Source organism: Anomalospiza imberbis, chromosome 2 (assembly GCF_031753505.1).
Source record: "Anomalospiza imberbis isolate Cuckoo-Finch-1a 21T00152 chromosome 2, ASM3175350v1, whole genome shotgun sequence".
In the NCBI taxonomy this organism is placed as follows: Eukaryota; Metazoa; Chordata; class Aves; order Passeriformes; family Viduidae; genus Anomalospiza; species Anomalospiza imberbis.
The window spans coordinates 116303034-116319349 of NC_089682.1; the positions used below are offsets into that span (position 1 = coordinate 116303034).

At 44.5% G+C, this 16316-nt stretch overlaps 3 protein-coding genes across 3 annotated transcripts; 1 reads left to right on the plus strand and 2 right to left on the minus strand.

Moving 5' to 3' along the window:
• Positions 1-1956: 1956 nt before the first annotated feature.
• MITD1 (microtubule interacting and trafficking domain containing 1) lies at positions 1957-5057 on the minus strand. The gene is made up of 7 exons (XM_068182721.1): positions 4868-5057; positions 4588-4689; positions 3996-4132; positions 3809-3895; positions 3109-3224; positions 2733-2793; positions 1957-2645 (listed from the first exon to the last, which is right to left on the minus strand). Exons 1-7 carry the CDS (start codon positions 5019-5021, stop codon positions 2550-2552), a joined length of 753 nt encoding a protein of 250 aa, XP_068038822.1. The 5' UTR covers positions 5022-5057; the 3' UTR covers positions 1957-2549.
• A 128-nt stretch (positions 5058-5185) lies between these two features.
• On the plus strand, positions 5186-7974 carry MRPL30 (mitochondrial ribosomal protein L30). Its single transcript, XM_068182730.1, has 5 exons — positions 5186-5245; positions 6168-6248; positions 6676-6822; positions 7619-7692; positions 7792-7974. The coding sequence occupies exons 1-5, from the start codon at positions 5186-5188 to the stop codon at positions 7922-7924; spliced, it is 495 nt and encodes a 164-aa protein (XP_068038831.1). The 3' UTR covers positions 7925-7974.
• Positions 7975-9943: 1969 nt separating this feature from the next.
• Positions 9944-15017, minus strand: LYG2 (lysozyme g2). Its single transcript, XM_068180439.1, is given in 6 exon segments — positions 9944-10812; positions 11193-11236; positions 11238-11329; positions 12294-12537; positions 12942-13167; positions 14975-15017. Coding segments are annotated over 6 exon segments (801 nt in total). The 3' UTR covers positions 9944-10660.
• Between the last annotated feature and the right edge of the window lie 1299 nt (positions 15018-16316).

Consider the following 16316-nt stretch of genomic DNA (forward strand, 5'->3'; position numbering starts at 1 on the left):
CAGAGAAGGTCCAAATGGCTGACACAGATGGAATGGGGTAGGTGTAAAACTGGCATTGTGCTGCTGCACTGGATGCCCCAGCCTGCATCCTGCTCCTTGTGGACAGTAGCCCAAACCGAGCTGTGTGGAGAGGGATGTTCCCTGGTTTCTGAATCACAGTCCTTTCTTGCAGAGTGCTGGTGCCCCTGTGCCTCTGCTGTGCAAGCACCATAGTGAGCTCAGCTCACCGCTGGGTAGTGAATCACTGAAGGTCCACCCTCGGTTAGGGCTTTTGTCCATGCCTGTGCCAGAGCAGGGGAAGGGTAGGAAGTTCAGTGTGGGGGTTTATGTGATGAGGGCAGGAGAGGCTAACTGGGACAGAGGCCACATGTGTCTCCTTCTTGTGCCTGTCTTGTGCCTGGCACAAAGCTGGGAGCCCCTGCTGCCATGGGTACTAGTATCAAAGCTAAACACTCGGAAATGCAAATACAGATCGAGGAGAAAGAGGCTCCTTATGTTCCCACCTAGCAGATTTTCCTGTAGAAGGCAACAATGAACTGAAAGTAATAGTTTTATTATTAAATAATAGCTATATATATATAGTAAAATTAAAGACAAGCTCAAGATGTATTTCACTGTTGTTGAGGAAAAAGTGTAATGCGATTCTGATTAGGTCAGAGCAGTACCTGAAAGGAGGCTGTGGCCAGGTGAGGTTCGGGCTCTTCTCCCAGGTAACCAGTGACAGGGCAAGAGGACACAGCCTGAAGCTGCACCAGGGGAAGTTTAGGCTGGGCATTAGGAAGTAATTGTTCACAGAAAGAGCGATGGGGCATTGGAATGGCTGCCCAGGGAGGTGGTGGAATCACCATCCCTGGAGGTGTTTAAGAAGACTGGATGTGCCACTCAGTGCCATGCTCTAGTTGACAGGATGATGCTAGGTCATAGGTTGGACTTGATCTCAAAGGTCTTCTCCAGCCTAGTTAATTCTGTGATTCTCTATGTTTGAAATTGATGGACTAGGTTAAAAGACACAAAGCTTCACATTTGGGAAACTGCTGTATTTACAGTGAGCCTTCTCGAGAGCGTGGCTGGATCTATGAGGCATTACACAGCTTCCTTGAATTTCCCGATGTTGTGAAGAAATCAAACACGTGACTGAAGCTACAAATCATAAAAAATAACCTTTATTCCCACTAAAAATAGGCATATATTATACAAAACTGAATAAAATTCACAAGTGACTAGAAATTTCCTATCACAGCAGCAAACCAAGGAGATCCTATGGAATGTTTAGGGCAATGACTAATAGCACACAGCTCTGCGGCACATATATTATTCATTTTGCTGATGCAACACTGCAAAGCTGAAACATTATTATGAGAAAGGATAAAGAAGGCAGACCACTGGCTAATTGTGACCCAGAAAACAAGGCAAAGACCAGCTCCATTTCTTATTGATTGCTGTGGAGTAGATTTGTTGTTAGAAGCAAGAGGAAAAGAATAGCAGCATTAGATGACAGAAGATGAAATAATAAAGTACATTAAGGGGAAAAAAAAAGATAATGGAATACACCAACCATCAGGAAAAATAAATATAGGAAACAAAAAAGTTCTAGCAATAAACAAGCTACTAGAATATAGAGGCCTATTGTATTACAAGGCAGAAAGCGTTAAGGCACGTGTCAGTCCTGAGACCAACTGAGATACTCAGGAGACCCAACTTGAAAAAACTTCCATTTATTCTTTTTAGGGGACTAATATCTTCCTGAATTTGAGAGTGGCATGAAAAGCCAGTCATTGGACTTTAAAGTCAGAGAGTAAGACTGGGAGAGGATCACACATCCTTTCCACATTTAATGCAAAGGATGGGTATGAGGTATATGGTCACGCATCATGGAATAAATGAACACACAGGAGTGCCAGGGAAGAGATTACAGCTGTTTGCAGCCTTCCCAGTCCAAAATCCATTATGCAGAGCCACATAAGACGACCCTAAAATGACTGTGTACTGAACACTATCACGTTCATAGGCAAAGAGCTTGGAAAATGGAATGTGAAATTTGGGATTACTAGTAAAGTCTGGGAAATAAAGTATTACAGGATTGACAAAACCCCAGCAAAACAGTAGTCATGACTAGAATACAGGAATTAAAGGAAATAAGACTGCTTATAAAAGAGGACATGTGGCAGCCCAGCTTCCAATGATTGTGAGGTGGTCAGTTAAAGATATAAAATCCAAAACAGGCTCAAGACAAAATCAACAGTAAAAACAGAAATGGCAGTAAAGAGGCTTTTGAAAGACATTACTGAGGGTCTGTTAGCGAATCAAGATAAAATTTAGACATGGATTTTATTAAGATTATAGAAGAAGTACAATGAAGGAATCATGCAGTTTTGTTTTCTCAGACTGGAAAGTCTCAAATATTCTAAAACATAAAGATTATAAAAGCTGTGCTGGACTAAGTACTTAGAAGAGTTGCTTCTGTGGGCAACCAGCTGGACTCAAGCAACATCTTTCAGTCTTACATTTTTATGCTTATGAAAACACTTATTAAAAGCAGTAATTTCTGATCACATTTTCTTTGTGTGTTTACTATGAAAGATATTCACTATTGTTTCCTGACAAGGTCTCAAGTCCAAGTCCCAGTATCCAATGCTGAAACGACCCTGCAGAGATGAACAGAATTGACAAGGTGAGCATATTCTATAAAAGAGCTCATTTTAAGTTAATTAAAGAAGTTAAAGCATCCTTACCTCTGGTCTCTTAAAATAATCAAGACCCCTTCCAATCTCAATCACCCATCCATTGTTGAATCTGTTTTAAAAATGCACAATAAAACAGTTACATCTACATGATGCACAAGCTCCTTGTTTCAATCACAATTATTTCAATCACAATTATTTCCTAGTGTCACCAGTACCCGTGTGAACCACAGAAGGCATCATTCTGTAGAGAGACAACTAATATTATATTCACAATTACAAAATATAGAACTACAGAGGGCTGATTTCATCCAGTGAGGGCCACTGCCTTCTACTTTGTTAGCCACGGCTGTAATTATCTCAAAAGTTAGGGTTAAATAGTTTGACTTCAAAAAACTGCCACTTGGTCATTTCTTATATCACTCACCTGATTTCTCGATCATGTATGGAAGACGAAAATTCAATACTCAGTGTTACTCCATAATTACTCAACGACTGTTTTATTTCTTCCAAGACAGACATCTGTTGACTCCTCCTACCACCCTATCAAAAGTAAAAATAATGTGGTGGGGTTTTGTTTTCTTTTTTTAACTATATATTCTACTTCTGGTCACCACTTCTTAAACTCACACACAAAAGCTTTTCAGTATCAAAGTAAACCAAAAGAAAGAAAGAAACTTGGATGAAGGCAGATTTACAAAGACGGGATAAAAAGCAGACAGACTAGAGGTACGTTTGCTGAGGAGGAGGAGCTCACTCTCAGCCCTTTGAAACTAGATATGTACTATTTGAGCCAAAATAAGTGCAGTAATAGTTTAAATAAGTGCAGTGGTAGTTTGAGAGATTTCAGCTCATGAAAGCCTCTAAAATGACAAATACAGCTGTTGGAAGAGCAAAAACCCCTTCTCAACAGATGCTTTGGTTTTTATGACATTTTCCACAACAAAACTTTCACAGAAATTTCAGTTTAAGATTCTGCTTACTCAGAATTTGTTAACCAGAAAACTCTGAACTTACAAAATTACTTATGTTCAACTATCTAGAAACAAGTCAGTATTTTTATATTTTGTTTCGCATGTGGCATCATCCGAGTACAGGGAAACAGAACCCAAAATCTAGACACTTACCTCATCATAGGAAGTGAGGAGGTGGATTGTTTTCACCTTGCAGGGCCCCTTAACTAGCATCTCGCAGAAACGTAGGAAGTTATGCAACTGAAAAAGTTTTATTTAATTTAGTATCTTGGAATTTCTCTAGTGGTTACATCTGTATCAGTTACACCAAATATAGCAGTTACACCAAATATCAACTTGCCTGATGAACCTGCCGAATGTATGGATCCTCCACCCAAACTTCAGAAACAATCTCAGTGAGGTACTCGTGGAAAAGCTTTTCATAGCCAAAACCTGTTGCATTTTCTTCTATCCTGATTTGCTTATGGTATTTGCCATCTGAAAAGAAAGTAAATCACTGTTTAAGTAAAGGTCAGGACATAATTTTTAGGTTAAACCACCTCGCCCATCAAACAGTCACGCAACAACAGACATTTAAAAGCTATCGGGTATGTCAGGTACCTCCAGCTGACGGAATCACGGAACGGGTCAGGCTGGAAGGGACCACAGTGGGACATCTGGTCCAACTCCTGCTCAAGCAGGGTCATCCCAGCGCACGTGGACAGGACTGTGTCCAGACAGCTCTTGAGTATCTCCAGAGAGAGAGACTGCACAACCTTTTTGGAAAATCTGTTCCAGTGCCCGGTCTCCGGCACAGTGAAGAAGTTCTTCCTCATGTTCGGGTAGAACTTCCTTTGCATCAGTTTCTGCCCCTTGCCCGTGTCCTGGTGACTGGCACCACCGGGAAGGGCCTGACTCCCTCCTCTTGGCACCCCCCCTTCAGGTATTTATACCTTGTTTCTCTTTCTCAATGTGTTTTTTAATGTTCTCGGCTCTGGTCATGTACTCGGATATCTTCTGCCGGTAGCGGTGCTTTTTCGCCTCATCCGTCGTGGCTGCGAATCACAAAAAGTCACGGGCCAGCTGAACACAGGGGCCGCCCTCCCGAGCCCGGCCCGGCTCCCCGGGGCCCCGCCAGCTCCCCGTCCCCCCGTCCCCGTGGGACGCGGGGGTCCAGCACCGCTCGGGCGTGCCCGGGGCCAGCCCGAGCCCGGCGGCGGTGCCCAGCCGCACCTTTCACCACCTGCAGCAGGAGGTCGATGCCCTCCTGGTAACACACCAGCGACTCCTGGAACCGGGACGCCGCGTCCAGCTGCACCGCCCGCCTCACCGTCTCCGTCCCGGCCCGCTCCAGCGCGGCAGTGCCATCGCTCCCCGGCCGCGACATGGGGGACGGGGACGCGGACGCGGGCCGGGATGGCGGCGGGAGCGGGACGGGCGGCGGCGGGGCGGGGGCACGGGGGGAAGGTGTCGCAGCCTTGCTCTTCCGCCCGCTCGGAACTGAAGTGCCGCGGCACCGGTGTCCGGCTGGGAGCCAGGCTGCGCACGGAGATGGCGGCCGCGGCGGGCCGGGCGGGCCGGGCGGGCCTGCGGCTTGCCGGCCCCGGGAAGGTGCGGACTGGGGGTGTGGGGGAAGCCAGGGGCGAGCCGGGGAGAGATCCGGGCTGGGGCTGAGGCTGGCGGCCTCCGGGAAAGTGGGGATCCAGGTGCGATCTCGTAGGGGTTGATCCAGCTGGGGATCCTGCTCGGGGCTCCGCGGCCGAGGGGAAGGTGGGAATGCAGGTGTGGCTGGGACTCAGAGCTGTCAGCTGTTCGCAAGCGTTCGTAGCCCTAAGGAACGTGTCGGAACCCGGAATGTCCCTTGGACACTCTTGGATGTTCCGGGCCCAGCTCAGAAGCATTTGAAACCCTGGAATGCAGCCACAGACCCCTGTGGCTTTGAACCTGATCCATGGAACAATTTACCAACCTCGCAGGAAGAACAAGAAATCACAAAAGTTTAGATATTATAGTAGAAGTAGTCACAAAGTGAGAGGAAGAGTTTTTGAGTGCTGTGCAGGGGGGTTTTAGGCCTTGTACAGAGGGGTCTGAGTTTTGTACATGGGGGTCAGAAGTTCTAAGATGCAGGGACTTGGGTATGCCCTGTCCTTTTTCCTTCTTCTTCCTAACCTCCATGTTCTTGGTGATGTTGGCACTCACAGATTGGTTTAAAGTCACTGTTCAATATAGGTGATGGGCACTGGGGGAAAGCCATAAACATTTAACACGTAATGTATGATATAAAAGAGGGCACCAGTCCCCTGGGTGTTGGAGTGTGCCCTTGCCTGACGGCTGAACACCACAGCAGCTCAGGGAGAAATCTTTTAGATAACACACAATAAACTACCTTGAGACCAGACGGCTGAAGACTACTGAGTCTTTCTTTGGAGACACGGGTTGGAGGAGAGACTTTTCCACCTTCCCGGGCTCACCCCAACCGGGGGCGAGTTCCGAGAGGAACGTGCAGACGAGTTCTGCCATCCTGTCTTTGCAGGTGCTGGGGAAGAGGACGGAGGGGATGGCGTCCCCGGTGTGGGTTCGTTGTCTCTTTACCAGGTCGAATATTCCAGACTCGGTATGTACTTGACTTGCACTTCACACTTTTACATTTGTAGTTTTAGTTTATTTTCACAAGATACCATCTAGTGTCAGTTGACTCTTTTCCCTAAAAGCATTCTTAAAGCTCATCCAGAGGCTGAGCACGGGCTCCCTGATAAAATGCACATGAGTTAGGTGTTGTGCTGGTACAGGGTGTTGTCCATGCATTTCTGTGCCGTTGTGTGGCTAAACTCAAGAGTTACTATGCTTATCAGAAAACTATTATAGAAATATGTTTGACTTAATGTTATAACAGCTGAATTTGAGGTCACTTCGTTGGTGCTTTGACTGCCTGAAAAGAAAAAGATGTAAGAATTTTTACCAAGGTTGAAGTGTGTTTTGGACAGTACTGATGACCAGATATTTAGAGAAAAAACCTCTGCTTTGTGAACTTTTTATTCTAGGTATTTCAGCCACGGCCTGGAGATCATGAAAAGTATGGGGGTGACCCTGAGGAGCCCCACAAAATCCACGTTATTACTAGAATAAAAAGTGTCATTGGTCGCCCATACTGGGAAAAGAAGATAATACGTGATCTGGGACTGGATAAAGTATGATTGCTGTTTTTTATACTTGTGTATGTCAGAAATGTAGCACTAAGGTGGTGGGTTTTACCAGGACCTCCATTTTGCAGTCACAAACCAGAATTACACTTACAGCGGCCATAAAGCAATCTGAGAAGGTGATGACGTGTTTAAGAGCTGAGGGGGATGTTGGTGGCAAACGTGCTTTGAGTGGGAATCGGAATACCTCTGTGTGGTATTGTGCTGCATTGCCTGAGGAGAGCTCTACCCTCAGAATTCTTCTAAAATAATAGAAGTAGGTTTGTAAATGCTTTGAATTCAGGGCTCTGCGGGTCATATTATTCACAAATTGTAGGAAGGCAAATAAAACTCATTTATCAGTGAAAAGGCTTCCAAATTCAGGACTCTAAAAGTTTGTGTCGAAGATGTGTTTATCCGAGTTTTTCAGGCCAACTGCACGTTATGCAAAGATTTGCCTGGTCAGTGTTACATTACAGAGAGAAAAAATGTGTGCTTGATCAATTTAAGATATAACTGAAGAAAGCAGTTTTGCCCCTAAGCTCTTGTATTTACATTTTCAGTACTTCTAACAGTTGAAAGAAAAACGCATTTATAGTGAAGTAGGAATAAAGCTGAAATTGTTTTTTTACTGGAATCAAGTTCTGATTGCGTATTTTTGTGTATGTTCTTGATGCATGGCACTTCTGTAAATCTTACATTTGCAAAAGTGGTTTATTTTTATACTGGTAGCGTGCAAAGTTCAGCGAACAAAGATTTGGGATTTGGCAACACATCTGTAAAACTTGTTTTATCCCTTCTGTAGGCACATCAGCCAAGACTGCACAAAAATATCCCTTCTGTGAATTCCAGACTGAAAGTTGTTAAACATCTGATAAGGTTTGTTAACTATTTGTTTGTTTATTTGTTTATTTGGAACATTTCATATAAGTCCCTTCTAGTCACAGGACTTCACTAAGCAAACTCTTTTGCCTGTAGAATACAGCCACTGAAACTACCCCACGGCCTGCCAACAGAAGAGGAAGTGTCCAGCACCTTTCTGACAACCAGGGGAGAGCTTATCATTAAAAAGCGCCTGAAACCCGTGGAGCAGAAAGAAATTAAGTCATAAGGTGTGCTGGTTGGATTTAGGTTTTCTAAAATAAACACTTTCAATCCCCAGTTAAGAGTTTGTGAATGAAAAGTAAACATTCTTACTCTGGTATGATTGGCAAAGGTGATACCGATGCTTAAAGAAGGATTGCAGGTGTACAGATATGAAATTCAATGTTGTTAACAGTTACCTGAAATATTAAATGAATTATGGGCTCTCTGTCTTTGTGTTTTAATTTTGTGGTTAGATTGCTGCAGTTTTTGGCTGATTGTAAGTTCTCTTACCGTTTGACTTTATTGGTAAAGTCAAAAAACAAAGAAGTGAGTAGAATAGTTCTAGCTAATGATGGTGAGGACATTTCACAGGTAGCAGTAAAGATTTACAGCACTACTGCAGGACTTTCACAGGGGAGGAAACTGGAATTGGAATTGAAAAGCCCTCTGTTTAGCTGTCACATGAGAATTGACTGGCTGTCCACAGAGAGTGATTTACCATGGTTATCCAGATCTCACACTTGCTCCCTAGCAAACTGTCTGTCATCTGGCTTCTTCTGTACCTTACAAAGCATATGAACTCTCCATTTGGGAGTAACAGGAGTTATTCACCTCTTGGCTGCTTGTCTAATTTGTCTATTAGGAAACCTGCTGTCTTCATATGTATCCCCTGATCCTAAGTGTTCAGTAAGAATAGCCTAAGAGCTGCAGTCTGTGTAAAAGTTAATGCTTTTCCTTTTCTAGAATGGTGGATGTTAGAAATGTAGAGACCCCGAAGCAAACCTCTGATGTGACTTGGAATTACGGGCTGGAAGCTTATAAAATGCTACCATGTGTGTAGTTTTATTTTCAGTTTTAAGAACTGTGGCCAAAGTTAGCAAGCTGCTGCTATATGAAATGATAAAGTAGTTTGCATTCCAGTCAGGATAAATTCTGTAATTTAACACACTGTGAGCCTCTCCCACGTTAGACATGCTGAAGAGGAGTTAATCTTAATGACTGCATGCTGTGAGAGTATCAGAGGGATGCAGTCACTGAGAATTAGTGTTTATCCTTTCTGGCTGCTTGCAGAGAAGAGTAAACACCTGTAGGAGTTCAAAGGAATAGATAAATCAGTACAGGGACATAAGAGCTGGAGGCACCATGCAGAGAGAAAAGGATAGGCTGTGGTGGTGGCATTGAGGAGCGTAATGGCCCCTATGGCCAGGCTGAAGGCAGAAGTGACAATTTGAGCCAAAATAAAGTGGCATGGAAAAAGTGATAAATGAATCACTTTTTAGATAAATTAATCATTTTTTCAGACAAATTAATATTGCTTTTGTCACCTTCCTCCTTTCTTCCAGCATCTTGTGCTGCAGTGTGTTATAAGTGCAGTCTCTGTGAGGTGTTGACCATATTCCCACAGGAAGGTACAAGCTGGAATTTGAAGGACATGCTTAGTGCATCCAAGGCATAGGGCATTCTTTAAAGAGATGGTGCAAGTACTAGGACACAGAAAATTAGGCAAATGGATCTTGGTGCTGGTGGATAGCAAATAATAGGTCTTGTGGCTGGATCGGTGTCCCAGAGCGCCGGGGCCAGGCTGGCTCAGCCTTGCCAGGCACGTTCGGGATTCTCGTCCGCGGAACTGCAGCCGGGGGAGCTTCCAGCAGAGAGGGCTCTGCCAGCTCCATCCCACACACACTGCCCGCTCTGCCTACGTATGTGTGCACGGATCTCTGGCCTGCAGCCTGCAAGTGCTGCAGGGTATCCCGGAGGGACTGTGTTAATGGAAGGCTTGGTACCGTTCACACCTAAAGAAGTGTCTGATAAACTGTCCAAGCTAAAGCAGAGCTAATAGCAGGCTCCCACCCCACATAGAGAAAAGGGAGAATACATAGTACCTGTTATTTCTGAATAAGATGCAGCTGCAAGAGCTCCTTACAGAGATGTTTAATTGACAAGCTGACTGTTCCAATGAAAAAGGAAAATATGTGTACATTTGGGGGTTTCTGAAATGGTATTTCCTCCCGGGCCCCCACTCTCCCACAGTTAGTCTGCTATCCCAAACCTTCTCTCTATGAGCATACATTCTCTCAAGATTTGCTCTCAAACCCTAAAACCTGAACAACAGTGTGCACAAATACAGTGTGTGTCCACACCCTTTCAGTAATGGAGCTTTGTAATGCTCCATGTAGACCTTTGTGAAGCACACGTAAGAGACATTGCCTTTTTGTGTAGGAAACAAACAGACTGACTTAAGATGATTGCAAAATTCAGATTGGAAAGTACCTTTCTGGTCTCTAGTCCAGCCTCCTGCTCAACACGGGGTCAGTACTGAGGCCAGATGAGGTTGCCCAGTGCTTTGTCCAGTTGGGTCTTGAAAGCCTCTGACAGGGACAGCTCGGCGTCTCTCGCCAGCCGGCGCTGCTGTTTTGTACAACTGTTAGACCTGTATCGACAGACAGAACATAGGGCGGGTAAAATCTTGTTAAGCAGTGTTACAACTTCCTTGCAGCATTAATCTGCTGCTTGAGAAAGTGCAGGCACAGATGAAAACTCTGAATATTATCACGAAGTAAGATGAAAATTAAAGACAAAAGGCAAGTTTCATTTTGGACTATTAGCCGTGTTATCTTTTATTTTTTTAGCCTTAGCTGGAAAAAACCCCTTAGCCCATCTTGTTCCTGGCTTTGTTGTCTTGCCCCATTCTTAATGTTTCTGGAAGAGAAATTCTGAATGTTTTTAATTAGAAGCAAAGTATGCAATCAGGGCCTCAGATCTAATCATGACTCAGAGATTTCAATATCCATTTTTTCTTATAAAACCTGGCTCTTGCATCCACATCATTGGCATAGTTGTGTGTTTTGCCAATATCCATTTTGTCATAGGTCTGGACAGTGTTAACTTCTGCATTATAGGCTGAGATCCCACCTGGAAAGAGGGTGAAAGAAACACGTAAACAGAGGTGCTACTTCCTCAGTAAATAATACTTCAGAGTTGCCAGACTAGGCAACCGGGAAAGGTTACCTTTTGTAGGTGGGTATAGAACCACAAAACAAATAGAATGGAGAGAGGAGGGGGAGAGCCCACCCTTACTCCTTGCAACTGAAAAATGTCCTGGTATTTGCCAGGTTTCAAAAATATCCTGCTAGAAGTCTAATCTTACTCCTCTATTCCTTTTAGTGCATAGTAAGGAATATTATTCCGCATGAACATAGGGACTGGGATGTGTTTAGCTTTCTGCAGTGCTTACAGCATTATCATGCTTGACTTTATATATGTGAAGAGTTTCAAAGCTGACAAAACTCAGCCCCTGAGGTGCCATTCCTTTGTCCAAGATGGAGATTTTTTTTTCTGGATTTATCATCCAGTATAAAATCTCTGTGTCTTGTGCTAAGTGATCTTCAGTGTCCCATGGCTCGCCAGTCTTATGGTACTGTTTGCCAGCCTGAAAGTGAGACAACAACATCAGCACACCAGATACCCCGCTATTTATCCAGAGCTCTTTGCTGCTTACAGGCTGCTTGTGTTCATTTTGGTCCTCAGTCTCAGGATTTACCTCTTTTGTGACTATGGAGAGGACACAAGCACTTCTCACGGCGCAGGCAAAGCCGGCAGGTGTGTGAAGGGAAGGGCAGACATTTGGGCACTGAAGAGGAATGCTGGCCCTACTTCCTTGTCTGTCAGAGCCTTGAAAAAAGAGCACAGCTGCTGTTGTAAAGGTGACAGTATGCAGAAAGCAGGATTACTGCTGCTTCACAGTATTTCCAGGTGCCAGGTGACTGCTCCTCCCCGCCCCAGCTGAATCAAGGGTGGGAAAATCCATTCTCTATAGGGATCCTTAATCCATGAAGTAGTAAAGCTCAAGTCTGAGAGGGCTGGAGCGGTTACAAAAGCAGATCCCATGCATGCAGCAAATGTTTAGGGATTTTACAGATAAGGCTACAACTTGGCAAACAAGTTAGGCACAAATGTAGGCATGAATAATGAAGCAAGATCCCTCAAGACCAGGGCCCCTGTGGTGCATAAAGTGTAATTAACTTGATGGTAGTAACTGCAGCTACGGCATACTCCGTTTAAAAAGGTGCTTTTTGAAACAAGACTTATTATCGAAATGTGAAATAGGAAAAATTAATCTCTTCAATCCCAAGGGAATGCTGGGAAGCGATCATCAGTGTCACAGTGTAAAAGCAGTCTGCACATGCACTGATACTCACCCAGGTCCTTCCCTGGTGCTGGGAGCTGACAGCCTGGTCAGCATTGGCTTTGGCTTCGTCAGCGTGGGCTTTAGCCTGGCCAAAGACTTGGTTGAAAAGGTTTAGGGGATTGCCTTTCAACAGGGGCTCTGCTACTCTTCTGCCTCTGCTCCAAAGGAAGAATGAGATCTGTGTTTTTAAGAAGGTTGACCATACCTGCACTAAGCCAAATGCATTCCCATGGTTGCCCAGGCTATCCTGCAGTGCTGTCCCAGCCCTTGAAAGGTAATACCAGCAATCAGTCTCAGCTGGAGCAAGACCCTCACCATTGCCAGCCTTTGCCATCTTGGCCTGGTATTTCTCCGTGTTCTTCTGCTGTCTTCTCTGAGGCAGAAACTCCTGCAACATGACGTGCATGACTTTGCCTTTCATTTTAGAATCCAAACCCAGTTTTTCTAAAGGTCATTATGGCTGAGCTGACATTTTGAATCCTTCTGAATCTGTTTAGAGCAAAACAAAGATAAAAATTACTAATTTTACTGAAGGGTACCTTAGAAATCAATACACGGATGATATAAAATACTTTTTTCTTCAGATTCAGAGGGCAGTTCTCTAGCATGCAGATTGAGAGGTGAGTCTTGTTTTAAATCTAAGCCTTTGAGTGGATTCATCCCAGATTTAGTCCCTTTTAATTTAGGACTATAGTGGAGAAATGGTCAGAAGTTCAGGTTTTCAGGGAAACTCTCATTGGGGAGAGAAAAGTAGGTTCAGAGGTTGGATGCACCCAGCAAACTTTAATTCTTTCTGTGATGGCCTTAAATGTCATCTCAAAGGCAATTCTATTCCCAATATAAATGTATATGCCCAAATAGGATCTTTGTTAATTGTGAGAAAAATCTGCTTTCTTGGCAATGACTGACAGTCAGAGACCAGGATCCATAAAGGGCACGAGCTTGTGCATGGGTGTAAGGGGGAAATGAACAACTGAATTGGTGCCTACCTACACAGCTCAGACCCTCTGCTTTCACAGTTGCCCCCAAAGCTCCGGTTGTATCAACATTCGGTATGTTCCCATCATGCTCTGAACAGCCTAAGAACACGTGCTGGTTTCAGCTGAAAGCAGCACAGAGCAGTATTTACAGCCAGATGTCAGGCCAATGCAGTGTGTGGCTCATGCTGTTAAAGTGCTTTCAGATCCCTGGCTGAGACCCAAGACATCCTTCTGATACTAGTGCAGGTGTTTGTGCTAGCAGATGCGGTCAGGGTGTGTATGGCCTGCTCTGGAGGGGATTACCTCTTGGGCATGCTAGCTTATGTACCTTGTGAACTGGTGCTTTGTGCCCAATTCATCTCCCCTAATTACCTAAAACTTAGCTGTCTTAGTCTAAGCTTGTGACTTGGGCTGCCTGCATGGCCAGTGGAGGAAGGCATCTCAAAAAGGCAGGTTTTCTATTCCAAATTTTTTTTAAAGTAGAAAAATATGAGAGTAAATTGAAATCCTACACTCTTTACTGGCTCCAGCTTGCTTTTCCATAGCTGCAAGAAAATCAAACAGAAACATCCTTCAATTACACCCATTACAATTTATCTGACTTGCAATTTTTCTGCATTTATCTGTTGTCTTAACACACCATTGCAGGAGGGAAAACACACAAACATCAACTGAGAGGAACAATTCACCGAGTGGAATACAGACTTTGGTATGGTGAATCATTTACAGGAATATTAGACAAAGATCACAGACCTGACATGTGTGCTACAGGATGTGTCCCCACATTCTCAATGCACCTCCTGGAGACGAATGGGCTTTGTATCTGCTGGCAGTGTTCTGGAGCAGCTGGCTCTGTGCACTTCCCACCCCCACTGGTCTTACAAGAAACAGAAACCCCTAACATCTTGTGCATCCTCCCAGGCACAACAGGGATTCTGTTCTACAGCAAAAACACAATTAGAATTTTAAGAAATGAAATAGCTTTAAATTTAATTTTAAGTCCCATTGCTAGGAACCGTGGAGGAGCTGGAGGAACCTTGTCTGAAAACTGCTGCTCCCCTTCAGTTCTTGGAAGCAATAACATGCTGACAGTGGGAAAATGCGCTTCTGGATTTAATGACGTTTTTGCAGGCAAAGATCCAGGAGCAATAACATGACCAGCTGCAACTGCTGAGAATTCGGATACGCAGAGACTACACCAGGCCGCTGTTGTTGTCCCCTCTTGCGCAGAAACAGCAAAGGTCAACAACCCCAAACTAGCAGGCGGTGGGGATTTCAAAGCTACTGTCGCTGTTCAGCAGTAAGGAAAGCAGCCCTCCCGCGGCAGAATCTGTCCTGACCCGCTTCTCCCCGCCGTAGATTTTGAGGGTGTGAGATGCCGTTTTGCTCTTTCAGCGGCTCTTTTCCATGTTTAGCGGGGGAATTCGTCCTGTGTCACTGCACTGAGAGATTCATGCATGGGGCTCCTCATGTTCACAATTATGACTGAGTGTAAAGAAGGTTGAAACAGGAAAGCGCATCTGACAGGAAGGAGAATAGAACAGATGTGGCTCAAAACAGGTGACATTTAAAAAATTCAAAATACCACCGAAGGTGATTCACAAACCAGTAATCTCCAAGTGGTCGGTGCTACTATTCCCTTATTTCTGGGGCAGAAACATAAAGGATGTACTAGTTTGCTTCTGCTACATCACAGTAATTGAGGCACTCCCACCGTGAACACCTTTATTCCCTGCCCATATTCTCCATACAAACCTCCTTTGCCACACCTGGACAGTTTCACCTGAATTCCCTGGGACTTATTGGTACTCAGCTATCTCTTCAGCCTCCACACAGAGTAACCTGACAGCTCTACTACTGAAATATTTTGTGCACGTGGTAGGTGTAGGACATCCACCTATCGTACATATAACAAGGGCCACAATGATCCATTGAGTATCAGTATCCATGATCGATTAGCAAGCAACTCTTTATTGATCACAAGAGTCACAGGGGAGGGACGATTTGGTTTACCCAGAAGCCAGGCTGCAGGGCACTGGACCAGATCTAGTACCAGCTACTCTTCACTCTTCTCTCATGCGTCTGGCAGGAAAGAAGAATTGCCTCTGGCAATTAAATGGTTCAGGGCAAACATCTGTGGGATAAACTGGTCCTGCATTTATGGCTCAGGCATGCAGCTGTGCCTTTTTAGAGTTTGACTTCATTTCTAGAGGAAAGGTACAAAAATATGCTGTCAGGATTTTTATTATTATGACAGGAATCTATAAATCTGGTTTCTGTTACTATGCACACACCCAAACCCCTTTAAAAATGGTGTTAGTTTCTTGATCTGAATCAGCTAAGGGGTGGCTAAATAATTAGGGAATTAATAAAATAAAACCTGATTTAAAGGACAAAAATGAGTCAGCTTTCTCCTTGCCTTCTTTGGAACAAGAAACCTTTCCAATTCTTGGAAACTGAGTGTTTGTGGAAGACTGAGGGCTGCAGCAGTAGAATCTCAGGTCAGCCACATCCTCACTGTGTGGGTTTTTTCATGTTCTTGAACATTTCTTCTAGTTGCTAATTAGCTTCACAAGAGGTGGGTAAGAAATGAGTGATCCTAGTTATGCTTTCAGGGGACATACTAGGCTGACACACGCTTCCCAAGGCAATCAAGCCCATTTAAACTGTGGGAGGTCACCCAGCCTGTGTTAGGAAGGCACGGTGCTCTGGATGCTGGGAGAAGGTCTGTGTCCCGCGGCTGCAAGGTGGCCCCATGGGGAAATGCAGCGGTTTGTAGGTGGGTGAGACGCGAGGAACTGGCAAAACGTGGATGAGACATGCAGCATAGAAGGGGCAGCACAGACAGCCAGTGTCACTGGAAACTGAAGAGCTTTTAGAGGAACTTTTCCACTAGAAGGAGGGTAAAGCTGACAAAAACAGAGGAGTATCTAGTTTGAACTCATGTGAGCTGCAAGGTGGACAAGGCTGACCTTCAGTTTACCTCTGAAAAAACCACGAGGGAAATAAACAGCACGATCACAATATATGAGAAAGACAAAACAGACACAATACAGTGGCAAGGATTTGGCACATGCAGTATTAAGCAACAAAGCAAAGACAAAGACAAACTTGCAAGTGTTTTTGTACAGTTGCTAGAGACTTCAAAATCAAGCCAAAACCCAAATGCCTGGATCAAATGACAACCTTGACACAGAAGGAGTCTCAGAGATTTGGTGGAGGCTAGAAAACCAATGAGATGCAGCACT

Bases quoted from the DNA above. Each gene is read 5' to 3' on its own strand.
- MITD1 (XM_068182721.1), bottom strand. From the start codon at position 5,021: ATGTCGCGGCCGGGGAGCGATGGCACTGCCGCGCTGGAGCGGGCCGGG. The intron at 4,690-4,867 runs GTGCGGCTGGGC...TGTGATTCGCAG, and splicing joins CCTGCTGCAGGTGGTGAAAG to CCACGACGGATGAGGCGAAA. The intron at 2,794-3,108 runs GTGAGTGATATA...TTTTTAAAACAG, and splicing joins ATACATGATCGAGAAATCAG to ATTCAACAATGGATGGGTGA.
- MRPL30 (XM_068182730.1), top strand. From the start codon at position 5,186: ATGGCGGCCGCGGCGGGCCGGGCGGGCCGGGCGGGCCTGCGGCTTGCC. The intron at 6,823-7,618 runs GTATGATTGCTG...TCCCTTCTGTAG, and splicing joins GTGATCTGGGACTGGATAAA to GCACATCAGCCAAGACTGCA. The intron at 7,693-7,791 runs GTTTGTTAACTA...TTTTGCCTGTAG, and splicing joins GTTGTTAAACATCTGATAAG to AATACAGCCACTGAAACTAC.